Source organism: Montipora foliosa, chromosome 13 (assembly GCF_036669935.1).
Source record: "Montipora foliosa isolate CH-2021 chromosome 13, ASM3666993v2, whole genome shotgun sequence".
NCBI lineage: Eukaryota > Metazoa > Cnidaria > Anthozoa > Scleractinia > Acroporidae > Montipora > Montipora foliosa.
In genome coordinates, this window is record NC_090881.1 from 16,486,792 (window position 1) to 16,506,791 (window position 20,000).

General features: G+C 39.0%; 2 protein-coding genes across 2 annotated transcripts in view; one reads left to right on the top strand and one right to left on the bottom strand.

Annotated features, from left to right (window-relative positions):
- Nucleotides 1–1,430: 1,430 nt before the first annotated feature.
- LOC137982476 (amyloid beta precursor like protein 2-like) lies at nucleotides 1,431–17,325 on the bottom strand. The gene is made up of 9 exons (XM_068829572.1): nucleotides 17,174–17,325; nucleotides 11,470–11,636; nucleotides 9,932–10,035; nucleotides 9,265–9,603; nucleotides 7,792–7,947; nucleotides 6,824–7,058; nucleotides 5,968–6,160; nucleotides 4,455–4,605; nucleotides 1,431–3,156 (listed from the first exon to the last, which is right to left on the bottom strand). The coding sequence occupies exons 1-9, from the start codon at nucleotides 17,222–17,224 to the stop codon at nucleotides 2,828–2,830; spliced, it is 1,725 nt and encodes a 574-aa protein (XP_068685673.1). The 5' UTR covers nucleotides 17,225–17,325; the 3' UTR covers nucleotides 1,431–2,827.
- A 320-nt stretch (nucleotides 17,326–17,645) lies between these two features.
- Nucleotides 17,646–20,000, top strand: part of LOC137983277 (uncharacterized) — an 18,693-nt gene continuing 16,338 nt past the window's right edge. The window contains exon 1 of the mRNA XM_068830475.1: nucleotides 17,646–17,835. Coding sequence (XP_068686576.1) covers nucleotides 17,755–17,835 — 81 coding nt within the window. The 5' untranslated portion in view covers nucleotides 17,646–17,754. The remainder of the gene's footprint in view (nucleotides 17,836–20,000) is intronic.

The following is a 20,000-nucleotide window of genomic DNA, read 5'->3' on the forward strand; positions in this document are numbered from 1 at the left end:
AGCGTGACGCTCTCTTTCGTTTTATTCCCTTGCATTTGCTAACTTTATTATTGCCTTTTCTGTCCGACTAGCTGGGTGATACTAAAACAATTAGACCCTTCGCCCTTAAGGGTTTCGGTTCTAATTGTCAAATGTCTCAACTGACTTTCATACTATCTTAGCCGTGGGCAGATGTAGTGAAAACTATTACCAGTCTGGGGACCTTTAACTTCCCCTTCATCGACCAATGATAACAGACGCATACATATAAATGAGCCAATCAAAGGTGAGCAAAAATCCATGGACGCGACAACGAGGGCGAAAAAGCGCAAGCAAGTGGCAATTCTCTACTTCCACAAATCCCATGACACACACCTCTTCACCCTTCAAAATTTTAAATAATCATCGTTTGCAATTAAAAAGTAAAGGTAAAGGTCCTTATTTTAACGAGGGTAACACATGATGGTCGGTGCGTACCTTTTACCCCCCCACCCCCACCCCCCTTCCTCCGTCAATGCTTTGTTTTAAGGGTATTCAAAGCTACAGCTACACGGATCAGAGGAAAGTCGAAACAGACGTCAATGCATGTGCAATTTTTTTTTTTTTTTGAGGGGGGGGGGGGGGGGAAGAGTTGTATTATGGGATTTGTGCAAGTAGAGAACTGATTTCTTTTGCTTCCCCCTGGATGAAAATTTGCTTGGTATTACAGAATCAAAACCAAATCGATCACCAAATATTCTGCGCACACTCGATAGAAAACCGCTTCCACAAATGTACAACGGAATGCTACAGTCTGAGGAAAATTAACTCTGGCCCATACAATTATAGTTAATGAGGAAGGTTGATTCTCAAGTTATGTCGCCTCGAAGAAACCTGATAAGAGGTTGACTGAAGTCTTGGCAGCCCTCGCCCCAACCGCGAGAGAAGACTCTAGGGAAGCAAGGAGTATTATTCCACAAATTTGGACTCGGCACATGAACATTCTATGTCCCGTCTAATGTTTGAAACGGGCCGCAAAGTCAATGCTCTTGCGAAAGAAGGTACAAATTTAAGCGGTATTACTTTTATGAGCCAATCCCTGTGTATTCTACAATTTCCAAGTCATTCCACGCTTGATAAAATTTGCAAATCCTTGATAGATTCTAGAAATAAGCGGGCCCTTTGTTTTCCACATTGAGAAACTGATTACTTGTCACAGCGTGACAATCCTCTCCACAGAAATCGATTTTTTTGGATGAAGGATTTGTCATACCCAACTGCTTTAATTACTTTAGGGGGTACATTCGTGTGAAACACAAAAAATCGGTTTTATAAAACGAGTTGATGACGGGTAAATTGCCACGGTGAAAAGAATGGCTGAAGTTTCGAAACGTTCCAAAGCTATCTAACCGTCCTTTTTCAACTAGTTTGATGAAACCACAGTTTCTTCACAAACGTCTTTAACACCTATCTAAAACCTTTAAAGAAACCTTTATTTCACACTGCTACATTTGTATTATAACTAGGTCCCCATCGTCTGCATACTGTGCGATACAAAGAGAGTCTAACTCTTTCTAAGGCGACTTTTTCAGGAATGGTTATAGCCCTGGTAGTACTTAAGTTTCTACGGGACGACAACGATGCACATACAGTAGAACACAAGTTTGACTAGTTGCTCAAGAACCCGAGTGTTTGGTACGCTACGCTAGGTCTTGTTGGATCGAGTTTCTCTTCGTGCAATTTCTTCCAAGATGGAATCTTATCACTGTGTTGTGTAGAGGACATCCGAGAGGTTCGGCGGGATTCTGCTTCGAGTGCCCGAGAAGTAATTAAGAAATTACTACATTAAACAGACTACGATATGAAGATAACTTCCGAGAGAAATCTTCACACCATACGAAAGCCGAATTTAATAACTAATTTTCTATCGTTTAGGTTGTCTTTTGACTCGGTATTGTTGGTTCTGTCCCTTTTTTAAAGTTAAAAGAAATGCAAATTGGTTTCATAGTAAAACCGGTGTTCCACTGAAGGATGTATCAAAGATCAACAACTTTGGACCAATACCTTTCTAAACTCTCCACGTAGAAACAGTCTCATGAAAAAGCGCCTGTGCTACCTTAAAGTTAAATCTATTTTGCGGCTTTTCGCCCAATAAATACTTTTCCGTGATTATCCTAATCAAGTGCTGTTTTAAATAGATCAAGTTTACTACTTACAATTATCATTCTAACGCTATCAAATATATACTGACGATAAAGTTTGGATTACAAAAAAGCGAGGATCCTTTTCAGTCTTGCCTTAAATAAGTAAGCAGTGTGCGAGCTTGTCACAAAAAATAAAAGAATAAAGTAAACGCGAAGATCAAAGAAAAACAGATGAAGAAAACTCAATTCTTGCAGCTTTCACTTGAAAAACGGCGTGCAGGAGTGATCTACACTCGTGTTCAACCGAGGTTGATGTCACTGCTTAACCCACGGATAGAGATATCGCTATTTCGAAAACCCCTGTCCCTTATCTCGAAAACTTCTATGGATAGTGACCAGAAATTTCGCGTTATCGTCCATTTAAGACAATGAAAGGACCCTCTGCTTAAAAATGTGCAATTTATGTTAGGCATGATTATAAAAAGCTTACATTCCTTGAACTTGCGGGGCAGTGACGAAGCTACAGCGACTAGTAGAAGATTGGTATTAATGAAGTCGACCCCACGACAACCACGCAAACTGCGAGGTTTACAACAACAATCAAGTATCACGACAACAAATCAACTCGCAGCTACTGAATCGAGTAACACCTAAGATCATTCCTCAAGTTACCTGACACTAACACAACACACTCGCAGAACCACCAGTGTATTTACAAAAGCTGACTAATAGTCGTAAAACTTGTATGTTGGATTCTCGTAGCCATTCTCTTGCATGTTTATAAGGTGGCCCTTTTCTGAAGCCGTGTCACTGTCGCCATCAACAAGCACCGTCTTGGTGCGATTGTTGGGCCGGGTGCGTCGCATTGCCATGGCGACAACAATGATGATCATAATGAGCAAAGCACCACAGCTGAGTCCGATGATTGCAGAGAATGTTGCTTGTGAATGGGTGGGAATCAAGTGCCTTTCATCTTCATTCACATTTTCAGGATCATCGGTCTTCGTCTTAGCAACCAACTTTACTGCAGCTTTTTTAAGAGCTTTTTTAAGAGCTGTAATAGATAGGTTGGAGCAAATAAGATAAGTGAAGATTGTATTGCTAAGCAACCATTTAAATACAACCTAACCGAAACAGTCAATTCACAGTTGTGTGCCACGTTGCCAGGCCTTTAAAGAATAGCGCGATTTGAGTTTTTAACCCGTAAAAACCAGTTACAACACGCACTTCAAGTATACATTTCTTTCATTCATTAGTCCTTTCAAGGGAACGAATGCGCCCAACAAGCTGACCTGCTCCCAACTGAGTGGCCTCATAGCTCAGTTGAAGATAGAGCATTGCATCCGCATTGCAGAGATCACGTGTTCGAATCCAGTTGAAGTCACCTGAACGTTTTAGGTGTCTATACGACACAATTGCTCAAATTGTTCAGATAAGCGGCACTTCAAATATACACATTTCTTTCACAAAAACCACGCTGCTTTTCCCACTTAAACTATACTATTCCAAAAGGCCACTTCAGAAAATACCATAATACGCTCTGTTTGTCCCCCAAAACTTTGCATAAGCATTGTTTTCGTTTTCTCTTGGGACCATTGTAAGTCCCAAGAGAAACTGGAAACAATGCTTACGCAAAATTTGGGGGGACAGACAAAGAGTGTTCTGGTATTTTCCGAAGTGGACCATACTTTCTACAGTAATATTACTTTCATAGGAGAAGCACTGAAGTTTACACAAGATTAAGATTGAAGACTTATTTTTAGTTTTCACCATAGCGGTGGGATCGTGAAACAGAGGGAAGCTCCATTACTGTGTGCCCAGAAAAGGACAGACCACGGCACCGGAACTTCGTCCCTCATTCTTTGCGAACAGTACATGTACGTAGATTATAAAGGACACTAATAACGAAAGGCAAGTATTTGACCTGCGGAAAAAGTTCTTAGATCGACACACAGGTATAAAGTTACTTAAGCAGCAGCGAAAGGAAAGCCTGTAAGAAAACACGTTTGAACGCGATAAGAAACCGACACCTCTGCGAAGTGCTCTACGGTAACCGAGCGTTTCGCCCCTAGTCCCTTCCCTTGTCGCCCCTTGTCGAATTCGACCTTTTCACGTGTGTCCCCCGCAATTTTGTGGGTTCGAAATAAATCCATAGGGCACGTACTGCAGCTGTGAAGATACGCTTTTACACGCAGTTTTTGGATAGTCGCAGTATTTAACGTTACTTCAGCAGTCACAAAAGGACAGCCGGCGATTGCCAAGTCAGTTGAGAGCAACATTCATATACAAGTTTCAAATAACCTGGCGTTTCTGAACTTCTTCTCTGAAGAAGTGTGCTGTGCTCGCACTTACCACTTGTTTTCTGCTTGCCAATTTCATTTTCAGCTACGTCCTCTTCAACATCTGTCTTATGGCGTTCATCAGTGGGGTCTTCCGTTCGACTTGGTGGGTCGGTGGGATCCTTTGCGGAAGAGCTTTTCCCCGGTGTTGGCTTTTCAGTGGGCTGTTCAGAACAGAAAGATGTTTAACTTCATAGCGCGAGTAAATTAAGAGCTACTAAACACACGTCAGGGGTACCCAACGTCAATTTTCGGAAAATATTTGTTCGGAAGACGATTTGAGATCTAGAATTTGTTGTAAAATTTCTTGCTTGCCTGCCTGTCCTAGGATTTTCGAACATCTAAAAAATGGTATAATTGCCCATTTTTAACGGATTTTAGCCTAAAAAGCTCACAGAGAATTTTCGGGAGCCGTTTCTCAGCCTGAAATTTTTGAAAAGGTAAGTTTGAATCCCTATAATTTTCGGATCACTAGACTTTCAGCTAGGAAATCCGAACAGATGAAAAAATTTTAGGGGATAAAAATATGCCTATATCTACCGTTTAAATACTAAAATACGTTTGACAATGCTATGTCTAAGTGATTTTGAACTATATTCTCGTTGGGTGCCTCTGACACGTAAGAACACAACTCATGAAATATGGATGTTGTCCAAACAACCTTAAAGAAGCTGTTTCAAAATTGAATGCTTCTAAAACTTAAGACGGGGGCATACGGGGGGCTACGGTTTACAGTACTTATGCCAGAAGACTTTAAAAGTACAACCATTTGCAAGTGTCAATACAATGCAGCACTTAATCTTCGGTTAGCATTTGACAGGGGCACCCAACGAGAATGTAGTTCAAATCCACTTAAACATAGCATTGTTGAACGTTTTTTTGTATTTAACGGTAGATATGGGCATATTTTTATCCCCCAAAATTTTTTTATCTGTTCGGATTTCCTAGCTGAAAGTCTAGTGATCCGAAAATTATAGGGATCAAAACTTACCTTTTCGAAAATTTCAGCCAGAAAAAAGGCTCCCGAAAATTCTAGGTGACCTTTTTAGGGTAAAAATCCGTTAAAAATAAGCAATTATACCAGTTTTTAGATGTTTGAAAATCCTAGGACAGGTAGGCAAGCAAGAAAGTTTACAGCAAATGTTCCGAAAATTCTAGATGTCAAAGCGTCTTCCGAGCAGATATTTACCGAAGATTGACGTTGGGTGCCCCTGATTTGATCCACCCAGGGTTCGAACCCGCAACCTCCCGCATGACGACCCGATGCTCAACCAATTGAACCGCCGGTTCGCGGTAAGAATATTTCACACAAAGAGACACCCCGAATTAATTTCGTGATAAAAGTCACCCAAACCGGCCATACTTAGTATTTTACTCTGTCTAACGCCAGACGATTTTGCTCGTCAATGGGGAACCCCCAGGAGTCAATTGATGGTTAAAAAGCTTGTATCTACAGCACAACAATATACAGCTGTAGGTGTTGCTTAACAGATTTATGTTGTAATAGTACACCTTCAAATTCTTACCAGAGCTGGATGTTTTGGAATCCAGTCAGGCAAATCAAGCTGAAATTGACGAGCAACCTCGGGAAGCTTGTACAACAGAATCATGGACTCATTGACAAGTTTGTTGATGGCTTTGAAGTGATTTTGCAGAGATCCTCTTGCCTCATCAGCCTTTTCTTGGTTATGTTTCTGGACGTACTCAAAGTATCGCAAGCTGAGAATTAATCAAAACATTTTATTTATTACTCCACAATGCACACAAATTCACAGATGCTGTATGATGAGCATTTAGGAAAATGTTAATGCAAGCAATCAGGACAAGGAAACTACTCTTCTCAATCATTGCCCACTTTTCATATTTCCTTTCATTAGGTTTCATTCTTTCAACCGCTTCTGCCCTTCACCAAAATTTTCACACTTGCAATAAGCTAAATGTCAGTAATCAAGCCAGGCTTGCAGTCATAGCTTTATCAAGGCCGGAAAACAACAGACTCTGGGCAATCAAAGTCAGCATTTTTAACTCTCTCCCTCCAGAGGGTGACACAGACCTTACACTCAGATTTTAAGTTTCGGCACATCAGGTGTAATATGAGCTAAGAAAATGTAAGTTGAAAAAATTAATGACAAATTTACAGACATTTGTGTGATTGGGGGTATCATGGCACATACCCCCAGTTAACAGACGTCCATAAATTTGTCAAATGTCAATTTTCTCAGCTGATACAACACCTAATATGCTGAAACTTTGCAGGGTTACTAAAGTAAAGGCGCTCTTTCTATTTCTGGTATCAGTTTTTCATTCAGTTCAATTTTAGCTTATTCAAATCTGTTGCCACCATTTTGCAGAAGGGTCGATTCTCCAACAATCTTAACTTACTTGTGCAGGCGATCTTGAGTGCAGAATTTCACATAGCGTTGAATAGCCTCCAGAATCTTGTTACCATCTCTGGGTTCCTCCTGGAGAGCAGCAACAAAGTCCTTCAATGCCTTGTTTTTCTTGTTGTTGAGATCAATCTGAGTGCACTGATGATGTTCTTCCTTCAGACGAGCACGCTCCAGCTTGGCTTGATCATCATAATTGTTTAGAGTGTTCTTGAAATTCTCCAGCTCCTCTACATGCAACAAAGAAAGATTGTGACAACATATGTAATTACACCTTACAAACTGTCTGGCTTGATGTGAAGGAACCGCAATACGGGATCCAGCAAATATGAGGCTTTGGAATCCGGAATCCAGAGAGTGGAATCCAGAATCCATTGTATGGAATCCAGAATCCATGATCCATTTTGGTAGAATCTGGGAGTTTGGAATCCCAAATCCATGACTTGGGATGCGCTGGAATCTGGAATCCGACTGTCAGCCACCTGTATTCCTTTACATAAGGCAAACTGTCTAACATTGCAGTTTGAACTATTTCACACATCAACTCCTATCAACTTAAACAACAGTGCAACCTATTAATTTCCCAGTAAACAATTGGGTCAAAGGGTGACGTAACACACTTTCATGGGAACAAAATGAGCCCAACAAATTGGCAGAGAATTTCACTGGCGTCGCAGACATCACAGGTTCGAATCCTACTGGAGCCTCAGGTGTCTATATAATAGACTTGAAACATTGCTTAAAATTAATTGTCCACATCAGCACAAGTATCATTTCTCTCTTTCATCCATGGCCCACACTTCAAATAATACATTTCTTTCATAAACACTTTGATTGAATGATTTGAATCTAATTTTTTAATTTCCGATTTCAATGAACTACAAAAAGTCCTTGCAATTGAGAAAATGTTGGGTGACTCAGTTTTCTCATTGAACTTCAAAATGAACGATCAGGTATACTCACCAGTCATTGAATTGGTTGCCTGGTCTTGATCAGAAGCCTTCAGTAACTTGTACCGCTGCTCTGCTTCTTGCCATTTTTTGATTAAGGTTTCAACCTTTTCACGGTGAACCTCATCCAATTTGTCCCGGCGGTCGTGGTACTTCTTCCTGTCACATCCTAGAAAAACAATAATAATAATAATTATTATTATACTTATAATTAAACAAATATTAACAAAATGTATTGTCAGCATAGATGTACAAATGCAGTTCAAATATATCCATGGGATTCTCTGTTAGACTGTATTACACAATGCATACCTAAATGTAAACAATATTGACCACTCCCCATACTGTAGGGGCTTTTGAGGACCAATAAAAGACAATTAAAAAATGACAGAACAGAACAATAACCACAACTGTTACCATAGTTTTTCGGATACAAGGCGCACTCGGTTATAAGATGCACCTTTAACTTTTAAACTTGAAACTGAAAATCACATCAAAATACTCGGTTATAAGACCCATCCTGGCTCAATTCATCGCTAGTTATGCTATCTCAACTGAATATTGCAGTGTAAGTCAAGAAAAGAGGCAGAAGGAAATTCCACTCAAATTTAGAGAAAAACCTTCAAGTCCTGCTCTTATTAGCACTTCCTTGCGGGTGCCGTTTTTGTTTTGCAACAGCCATCACCACGAACGTTGGTGTGAGGTGACCATTTCGGAATCGCAGTAAGTGGAAGACTGGGACGAGTTTAATATACAAGATGGCAGCAAAGGATCGAAGAATAATCCCTGCACAAGTTTTGTTGCAAGAAGATACTCGGCTACAAGCCGCAGCTTGAGTTTAGATCACATTTGGAGCAAACAATCAATTTCTTTGAGGAAAAATGCTGCGCCTTATCACCAAAAAACTATGGTAAGTTGCCCAACCGGCAGGAGGCAAACCAGTTGGCTATTCACAAAGTGCAGCTCTGAGAAGCTGAACCAGGGTCTACCAGGATCAAAATAAATTCAACAATTGGTCAGAACCGGTCTTGAATCCAGGATCTCCAGATCTCAAGGCAAGCGTCTGAACCACTGGGGTGCACCGCCTCAATCACTAAGTTATTGTTGGGCATTGCCCAGGAATGGTCTAACAGTGTGTAGGGATACATTCCACTGTCACTGAAGTGTATAAAAACTAATGCAACTCTGCAAAAACTCCCAGATAGAATCACCCACAACGTGAAAGGAAAACTGGATTCTTAGAGGAAACCTTTGAAACAGGGTTGCAAAACTACACAAACTGATCTTACTTATGGTGTCACCTGCACAACTTTAATCCATGCTGCAATTTGGTGGGAGGCCAAAAGAAGCCTGACCATTGAAGATAATAATTTGAATGGTTTATTTAATATATTTTATAACTTTACATAGTCATTTTTTTTTTCAACTGCACGGTGAAGGTTAAGTTCCTATTTAAACAATCCAACAATAATTTATTTTTGCATACCAACTGAATCTGGCTCCACGTATTTAGCAAACTTGCTGATTTCACTTTTCAAGTGCTCTAAGACACTGGTTGGCTGTGGGGTAGTTTCCGTCTCTTGAACTGCTTCTGTTACAGGTTGAATATCACCAGGAGGACAACAAACAAACTCAACGCCAGTGAACATTCCAGTACCACAGGGAATGAGCACTCCATAGTCATTAAGGATCAGAGCATCTCGCTGGCACTTTTCACTAGCACGACTGCGCCAAACATCGTGTGTCTGACATTCCTTGTTTTCATGCATGTGTTCAAAGCGACACTTTGGCGGAACCAACAATGCATCAGACTCAAAACTTCCCACTAAAATGAAGAACACATAATCTTACTTGTGGTTTGAACAAGTTTCACTTCGAAACTTGAAAATTACCTTGATTACAAAAACTCTCTCATCAAGATATATGTTAAGCACTCAAGTACTTGAAGTATCCAATTTCAAATAAATGGCCATATTATTTCTACTGTCTCCCGTAAATTCCTTTTCAACATCAAACTTGCACGCTTAAAAAACACAATGTACACATACAATATTTTATTCAGAAACCTTACATCATTTAGCCACATGTACATTGTACACAAATGGGGGTTAGTATACACACACAAGCATTTAGCTTCTTATACATGTACCAACCAAGGCAGCGGTATGGTGTCACCAAACTGTTGTCCACCAGAACACGTTTGTTGGCTTCAACAATGTTACTGACATCTTTGGAGGGGTAGACAGCTTGACAGTATCTACAAGAACAAAGGTTATCACATGTTGGACAATCTAGTGTACAAGTAGTATCTTCATGGGATCTTACTGTATTTTGGCAAGCCTGTAGAGACAAGTAAAAATATCCCATGATACTACACTTTAAATCATCCAATAAGCTCAATATAAAGGATATTACATGGCCGTGTGGAGATACAAAATTTCTCTTCGAGTGTTGAAAAATATTTCACAAGTGAGCACAGCAAACGAGTGAAATATTTTCAACACTTGAAGAGAAATTTCGTATCTCCAAGGCAAGCGGCCATGTAATATTCTATTTATCATATAAACACCAAAGAATTAGTAAATCATTTCACGAAAGTCCTACACGATTTTTACATGTAACCATAGCTACAGTGATCTTTTCGCGGGTGAACATCGCATGTCATCTTCCCATGACATCATGTTTTCACACGAAACATCACTTGGTGTTTCATTGGTATTTTAAATCATTTATTATCCAACCTTTTCACACAATGACTGTATTTTTAGCAAGTGAATTGTAAACAACCAAGAAAGTGTCACAGATTTGTACATGACAAGACCGTGAAAAACGTCAGCACCTCAACTAGTTCTGGTTCTCTTCTGTACAAAAACCTACCTGACTTATTGTACAAATATCATAGCATATTTGTACTCTTTTTTGTGCCTTTTCTGTGCCATGAATAATACAGATTGAAAATTTTAAGACAGTCAAAATTCAGCCAAATTTTGAGCAGCAAAACAGTCATGTTTTGCAGTGCTCAAGAATTTTTGTGATCAGAAAATGGCATTTCAAGTACCCTGCGAGCAGTTGGTTTCTCCTACGCTTCCAGAGAGAGTGTAGGAGAAACGCACTGCTCACAGGGTAGATTTCAAGGAATGAAATAACCCATTTCAAGCGGAGGTTACAAGAATGGCAATTTTTCATCTTTCAACAGCCAATAATTCTATGACCATTCATTCTTTTGGTGTGTAAATTGGCCACAACTTGACACGAAGAATCAGTCCCACCATGATGATATGAACTAAGGGTCATAAATCAGTCACGGCACACTCCTTGTCATTGATTATATTTTGCAACTGCATTACATCACGTGTAAAATTTTAATAAAAAGACAACCACCTTTTTTACACGCCCTTTGTTCACTGTTATGTTGTTTCTTTTCCCACTTGTTGATTTATTAAAACACTCATTTTAGAAAACGACACGTCAAGGCAAAGGTCAAAATTAAACATTTTCTTGAAAACTGAACTTAAAAGCCAGTGGACAAAACACAGAGCAACATTCTCTTTATGACTTACATGAAATGAGGCGATTAGCTTAAATTCACAAGCACGCAAGGTTAGACTAGATATCTTCCAATTTGCATGTCGAGAAGAATTTACACATTTGAATATAATTTAGTTTTATATTTATCTCGATACCAACGCACCTTAGAATTTCGCCCTTGTCAGCAGTACACAGACTGGTGTTGTTCTTGTCCGCAACCCAGTCACCGGTGTTGATGTCCACATGTAGTGTTGGTTTCTCACAGTCAATCACTACCTGAGGGTCATGGTCTAGGTCATCATCAAGGTCATCCATAACAGCTACACTCACCTGCAGAAAACCATGCAATGACAAGAAATATTTAACCATTAATCACAAAAATTACAATTTCCTCGATTGCGCGCACCGGTGGCTCAGTTGGTTGAGCATTGGGCTGCCATGCGGGAGGTCGTGAGTTCGACTCAGCTGGACCAACACTCAGGGTCTTAAAATAACTGAGGAGAAAGTGCTGCCTTTGTACATGTAATTACACCCGCAAATGGTTACTGACTTTCAAGTCTTCTTGGATAAGGACTATAAACCGTAGACCCGGTCTCACAATCCTTCAATGTTCAAAAACTCTGTGGGACGTTAAAGATCCCAAAAACCAGTCGAAAAGAGTAGGGCATGTAGTTCCCGGTGTTGTGGTCTGGCCTTTCCTTCAGCAATGTGGTCGGCTTGGCGTAATCTTCTGAATGGACCACTGATTGATGAGACCACATAACATCAAAACAGACAGTAGTCAAATTGAAGGAGTCCAAGTGCTGAAACTGGTAAACTAAACTAGTTAAAAGAACTCCTATTTTCCATCAATTCACTTGACAACTTGTTATCAGACAGTTTGATATTGGACAAGCCATTTTTCCCAAAAGTGTTGACTCTTCATTCTCAAAGCGTTTAATGGTTCATTTATCTTATCTTTGAACGGACTACCGTACATGTATATCAACAAGACACTGGTTCTCTAGGGTTGTCTAGGGCATGCCATTTAAAAGAACATTCGAAATGCCACATTTAAAAAACAAAATTGATGATTACATGTATGTTTAGACAACTTCATGTTGTCATGTTTAGTCAAAACAAGTTTTAATTATTATTATAATAATCTTTGATTTGAAACAAATCTGTCTTTAATTCTATTGAAGTTAGGGACTTCTCTGAGTAGCCGACACTTTTCATCTGTCAATACTTACTGAACCCACTGATTAACACATCCGTATCTAGGGTTATTGAAGATTTTGGAATTGTATTTAACACATTAAGCAATGCTAAAATTTTTGGGAAAACCAAACTCCCAATAAATGCTCCAATCAATTAGGAGACTATTTCTTTCAAAACTTAATAAAAAAACGCAAATAACTATGAACATTGCACTTTAGGAGTATTACAGTAACTTCTACAAATGACCCCATGCATAAAGCAGGATTTGGAGTCTCATAGGCTGGACTAAAAAAACTGTGAAACTGAGACTAATACATGAATCAAAGTAAATTGAATCTAAAAAGAGTCGCATTTTTGTGCATAATTTAGCCTTTTTGTCAAGATCGCTGCACTCCAGCAATGAAAAAAGGAAACTGTTGCAATAGGGATAAGCAATTTAAATAAAAGTCTGTGTGCATTGGATTCTTGCAAGTACACTACATGTATTTACCATCAAAAGGTAGGTTCAGATTAGAAAGAAAATGATATCAGCACAGCTTCAGTCTTGGCCACAAAGACAATGTTACGTTGATGACACTAAACTTCAGATTTTCTTTTAAGATGTGCGATTGTTCGATAGCTATGAACAATCTAAATAGTGACCTTCTTTTAATATGCAATTGGTGTTTTAATAATTTTTACTTTTAAATCCTGACAAAACAACTCAGTCTTTGGAAGCCGGCAATTACTTGCCAAACTTCCTGATTTCAAAAAATCTCTGCTTGGAAAAAATCTCGCTCTTGCATCTTCAGTCAAAGATCTTGGGGTTGTTCTAGACTCACAACTAACTTTTGATGACCATGTTTTCAAAACTACTTCATCTTGTATGTCAAGTCTCGCACAAATTAGTCGGGTTAAACATCTTCTTGACCGTGATCAACTGGTAAAAGTAATAAATGCCTTAGTCTTTAGCAAATTACTGTACTGTTCTACAGTGTGGTCGAACACCTCGAACAAACACATCTGTAGACTACAGTCAGTGCAGAATTTTGCCGCACACATTATTATAGGAACCAGCCGAGGAAATTTGATCACATAACCCCCATATTAATTAAGAGATCTATGTTGGTGTCCAGTTAAACAAAAGCTGTTTTTCTGTGACGCTGTCATGGCATTTAAATGCATGACTGGTCAAGCTCCACATTATCTCAGCGATCAATTTACGACAAGAATTGCGGTCACCGGGCCTGTGACTCAAAGTTGCCAAGCATTAAACATCCCTTGTATAAGACGAGTACCGGGCAGAGAACATTATATTACCGTATGGTCCACATTTGGAACAATCTACATTTTGTAGATAGTTCTCTTAAAACTGCAAAATCGATTTCTACTTTTAAATTTCACCTGAAAAATAAATTGATTACTGACTTTTTAAATAGTGCGTTATGACAGTATTTTAGTATCTTATTAGTATTTATTTTATTACAATTTTAAATTAAGTATGTTGTGATAATATCTATTATATAATTAATTCTTAATAGGCATGTTTATATTGTTAGTCGCATTGTCACTGAAAAGCCCCACCTGGGGAGTGTCAATGAAGTATTGTATTGTATTGTATTGTATTGTATTGTATTGTAAATGTTGTAACACAGATGACAATTCAAGTGGATTCAAGTGTAAAAGCTAACTGGCCAAATATGCAACATTGAAGGGACGGAGAAAGAGGGGTACATTATTAATAGCTTGGATGCGATTAAGTGCTGTTCTAATAAAGTGTTATGTACAACTATTTGACCGAAGTTGTAGCTAATAATACTGAATGAACGACTCCAATATGCTTTTGCATACAAATCTAGGTTTCATTTGAGAACATGTGTACACATTACAATACGTCTTTAGCAGGCTTTAGACAAAGGGCAACACACATATAACTCAAGATCACAAAGTTACACAAACATTATAACTTAACACAAACAAAAGATCACCGTATTGAAATATGGTACCGGTTATGCGTTAAGTATTGAACCTTCAAAGTCACTTGGTGTTTCTAAACTTTCTTTGGTAAGTGCAACATTGGCTAAAGTTTTCAATATTGAAAAGAATATTAATTTAAAATTATGCAAGTGTGTCTGTGGGGAGAAATATACAAAGGAATCCTAATGCTTCCCACCAATTTTTTTTTTTAATTTAAGGAAAAACAACAAGAACCCTCCGCTAAAAGTAGTTCTTGAAAATAAACCAGTTTTTTACAGTTCCAGACATTTTTTCAAGGCTTAAAACGTACTAAAAAGCGTATTTTCAGATTCCTGTGCTGTTTAGACTGAGCGAAGAGGTAGTACTGGGCTAATAACGTAACACGAAAGTAACTCACTTTGCATTCACATGCTATACTAAGTAAGTAAGTAAGTAAGTAAGTAAGTAAGTAAGTAAGTAAGTGAAAGGGGCTCTGCCAGGGTAAATTCCGACGAGCGACATGACCGAAAGTGACAGCAACAGTCAAAGCAACAGGAAAAATTGACAAAGCACCAACACGAGATCTTTTAAATTCAGACAAGCGACAAGCGACAAGCGACAAGTGACACGGGACACTCCCCCCCACCTGGCAGTTCTTTTTTGCATTAAAAGATAACATATGAAACGAGGTTACACTCCACAAACATTTCACTAACATTTCACCACCAACAAAGTGACAACTTACTCCTGCTACACTGTACGTCACCTGTCCGAGTCCCCCTTCACAGTTGATCAAATCTGGGTTCCCGGACTTAAATGTGCCCAAAAACATTAAGGATGTGGAATCTGCCAATAATTTTTTTCAAATTTTATCGACGCACCATTTAACTATTCTTCTAAAAGGTAAAAAAATTAATGGGTGATATGCCCTTAAAAATGCCAAACAGAAGATACAAACACGAACTCAACTTAAAACAGACATCAAAACAGCGTTAATAAAAGGAGGTAGTCATACTGTAGCACAGGTAAAAAAAACTTTTGATTTGATTTTCAGCAAATAAATATTCCAAAAAGAAGGAAGACACAAAAACTGCCATTGATTTAAGTTTAAATCAATAATTTATGTAAACTTTCTGAGAAAAACAACACCAGGAGGTTTGTATAAACTCAAACTGTAATTATTTACATGTATCTCACCAGAAACGTGCTACTAACAAACGAAATAATTCAACCAAACATCGCACAAAGCATTATCCTTTAAATACTGTGAGAATTATATAATTGACCATCATTTGCCTGTGATTGCTTCCACTTGAAGTTTGGTATCGGTAATCATTTTTGCAAAGTAAACCACAACTTTAAAGCAAGATTAATTTTAAACTTTTATAAGAACCAGTGTCCTATCACGCAGCAGTGTGCCTGCCAGCCTTAGACATATACAGTGTAGGATTCATTTACTGCAATGGGTTGTTTCCCACTGATTAACACAACTAATTGTACAGTGTATATCCCTAAATAAGAGCATTAAATTCATGGTGCAAGTTGCATATTGCATGATGGTTGGGTTGCCGACATTATATATTTTCTCGCATTCAGCAGACGCAAATCTCCTGTGTACTGAAGAGTGCAATCAATATAAATGGAAAAATTCATTTAAATTCAGAAACCCGAGCTATCCGCCCTGTATTTGATCATCAATCACTTTTCCAGAGAAGCGTTTGTACAATTTATAGATGTTCTTAACGCTTTTCGCTATCTAAACATGAGAAATGTCTTATTCTTGAATTGTGTCAAAGACAAATGAGTTCACATGCGACAAAAAATACAAGGACGGCTGCGTTGAAACTAAAAGATTTACGGTATGCCAGCGTAATATCGATCACCGCATACTTTCGAAGCGATCATTTTAATTCCCTATCGATCCGCATATCTTATGGACTGTCAGCGAGGCTGTTTGACTCGGTAACTTCCTCAAAACTTAGACGCTATTTTATTTCGCCTTTACAGACTAATCCCAGAACTACAATTGTAATCCCTTTTGAGAAAACTTGAGATATGACATCTCTGATGACAGCAATTCGCACCGGGTTCTCCCCTTGTTTGAATATTGAGATTCTAAAAGTTGTGTAATTTGATACCGAAAAGATTGCGTGTCAACAAAGTTGATTCCACTTTGACTAAAATACGCTTAAAAACAACGATTTTTGCCGTGGATCGTCCCCAGCCATGTGGTTTGTCAAAAAGTGTATGTTTCAGCAAATTTAAGCTTATTTGTAATTATCACAATTAAAAGAACACAGTTCGTGATTTGAACACTTTCCTCCTGCCAAAAATTATCTTGTAACAAGTTTTTTCGCACGATCTTTGATTAACAGAACAGGTTACAAGTCTCTTCCGCGACAATTGTTTTCGCATTTGGAATCCATGTATTATAATTCAGAAAATTTTACTAAAAAAGCGCGAAGGAAATTTGCCCTCGACGCGCAAATAAGTACATAAACGATCGACAAGCTCCGCGATAGCCTTCTTTAGTATAATTTGCTTTGAAACGTTTGTCTTATTTTAGTGATGGCAGTCTAGTACAATTGAAGTTTCAAGGATTCTGGAACGTTTCTTGAGAGCACATAACTCCTTGGTAGCTTAATCGAAACCAGTCTTGGTATTGTTCGTCATACGGACGAACAACGATGTTAAAACGATGTAAACGAAGAAGAAGAATCTGAAATACTCACCGTTACAAAAATTAAACCCACGAAAATCGATCTCAGAAAGTTCCATTCCATTTGGAAGTCGTAAATATCCCCAAAATTTCACTCAAAGCTGGCAAAGAAAAACTCAAAATGGCCGAAGATAGTTGAATTCTCTATTGAATTTATTGTGATCACGTGACAGAAATAGGCGATATTTGCAAGACAATAAAATACTCGTCTCTGATTGGTCACAATGGGGGAAATATTTGCATTGCAGGAACCTTGTCGGTGGATTCTTTGTGCCTCCCAAAGAAACCGCCAAAAATTACCTGTTTATATATTCATGTATTCAGAACTTTGCTCTCTATTTTGGCAGTGTCGTCATTGCCTCAGAACGATGGCACCACTCGCTGTAAATGTATCCCACATAACCGGAAATAGTTTGAAATTACTTCATGACACGTTCCACAGACTCCAGGAGGGGTTTATTTTGAATCATAATCAATCCGACGTGACACGAGTGAATCGAAAATCCTTTGGACGGGATTTTATCGCAAAAGCCATGCCACATCTTTTTATTTGAGGCCAAACAAAAATTAATTCATGTTATAACTACGTGTACTATGATAACTGACACATATATTTCCCCAAGACTGAACAATTCAAATCGCGGTTTAAGTCAGTTCGACAGTACAGAACATCAGGTAAGCGAAGTTTTTCCATTTTCGTGAGACTGTATACGGTTCAGTATTACACCGTAGTCGTTCTTTGTGAGACCAAATAGACGCCACATTTTTCAGCCATCAGTTTGCAATCTAAGGTTTTCGTGTCTGTCGCAAAAGTGGCCACTGATTGGTTTTTAGTTATACTGCATATACTAAAACAGTGGATAGCGCTGAGGACGCGCTGTGATTGGCCTCTCAAATTCCGAATATCCTTTGTTTTCGCGCGGGATTTGCTCCCTAAAATATTGTAATCGTTGCACAAATAAATGAGTTAAAATCATCTTGGTGCTATATTATCTCACTGTTTTAGTATAGACTAACAGTATCCACCTCAATGTCGGCACGGTGGCTAGCCAACAATGAGGTGAATAGTTGTTAAATTGTTCGGATTCCAGAGGTGACAGTTGAATGGGCCTTCAGCAGATCTCCCGTGAAGGAAGAAGAGAGACCCTGGGAACAAGAAACTTCACGAGGCCCCAGTTCAAGAAGGCCTTGGCGGATTGTGCTCCTAAAAGTGGCATATTATGCTACTACCAGCAGTGCTCGAAATTTGCCAAATTATGCCAAAATTATGCTCCCGATTTTCGAAATTACGCTCACAAAATGACGTAGATTCTGTACATATAGGCGCGCAATAACGACACCAAATTATGATTAAAGATAAAATGATAAATATGAACTGCGGTTATGAAATCAAGTAAAGCTATGATCCTCGCAGTTATGAACGCAATTTTTGCAATTGCGTAAAGAAGCCTGCGAGGATCATAGCTTTACTTGATTTCATATCCGCAGTTCATATATATCATTTCATCGTTGATTCATTCCTCACGGGAACACTAGAAATCACAAATGACCAGATCCCAACGTCAGTGGCTTCATAGCTTGCGCAGTTGGTTAGAGCGTCGCACCGGTATCGCGAGGTCACGGGTTCAAACCCCGTTGAAGTCCTGAATTTTTCAGGCTTCTTTACGCAATTGCAAAAATTGCGTTCATAACTGCGAGGATCATAGTTTTACTTGACAAAATTATGAAGTCTTTCAAATGAGCTGTTGCAATCTCGTCCCCAGGGCGCTTTTCCCTGGATTTGGGTGAGCCAGGGAAAAGCGTCCTGGAGACGAACTGGAAGCTGTTGTTGTTTTAGGGCAGTTTGTCTCGGCCCTCTCGACTCCTCCAAAAGGTTAACCGCGCACGCAGAATTCGCCAAAAGAGGCCTAGTAACTAAGTCAGTACTACTACAGTCAACTCCCGTTATAGCGGACACCCTACCCTGAATTGGTGTCCGTAATAGTGGGAGTCCAGAATAGCGGGGTGCGAGAATATTTTAATTTTAAACCATACTTACAGAAGGGGGTCATGTGTGTGTTCATTCTCGTTGACTCCAGTTCCTTTTTGAGACCCGTTGTCGCACGTAAAGGGCTTTATTTACAAACAGAACAGAACTTATCAGAACAGGAGTTACCGTAAACTTTGTGTACAGTACTAAGCACGAATAAAACAATCATCGTATGTTGCAGCAATGTCCACACACGCATCGTTTTGGTTTCCTACTGTACTGAAGTACAGTAATCTACATTTCCAAAAAAAATTATTTTCAAGGAAAAACCTGAACATCAGCTATTGATTGCATCAGCTATCATACTGCCTTACGAGATCGCTCCAATCGGCTCTGTGTACTTCTGCCCCACCTAATTCATTAGCAACCTTAAACTCCCCTCCATGAATCAAAAAAGCAGAGAAAAATAGACTTGATGATGTGTGCAAATGTTCCAAGATGTTGCTCGGTGTCAGCTATAACGAGAGAGAAAACAATAAAATTGTGACGTTGGGACCGAATAAAGTGTCCGTAAGTCCGTAATAACGAGAGTCCGTAATAGCGGGAGTTTATTTCAGTCAAACGTCTGTAACTTTCGCCGGGGATTTAGCTGCTGTCCGTAATAGCGGGGTGTCCGTAATAGGGAGTTGACTGTATTAGCGTAGCTAAAACACGCATTGCAAAAACATACTACCTAAATTTAATTTATCTCTGGAGAAAATGGACCATATTTACTAAATTTTGTGAATATAGGCTCCAAAATGTGCTAAAATTTGCTAATTATGCCGTGGCAGTGCTCATTTAAAAAATTATGCTTTTTTGCTCCAATTAT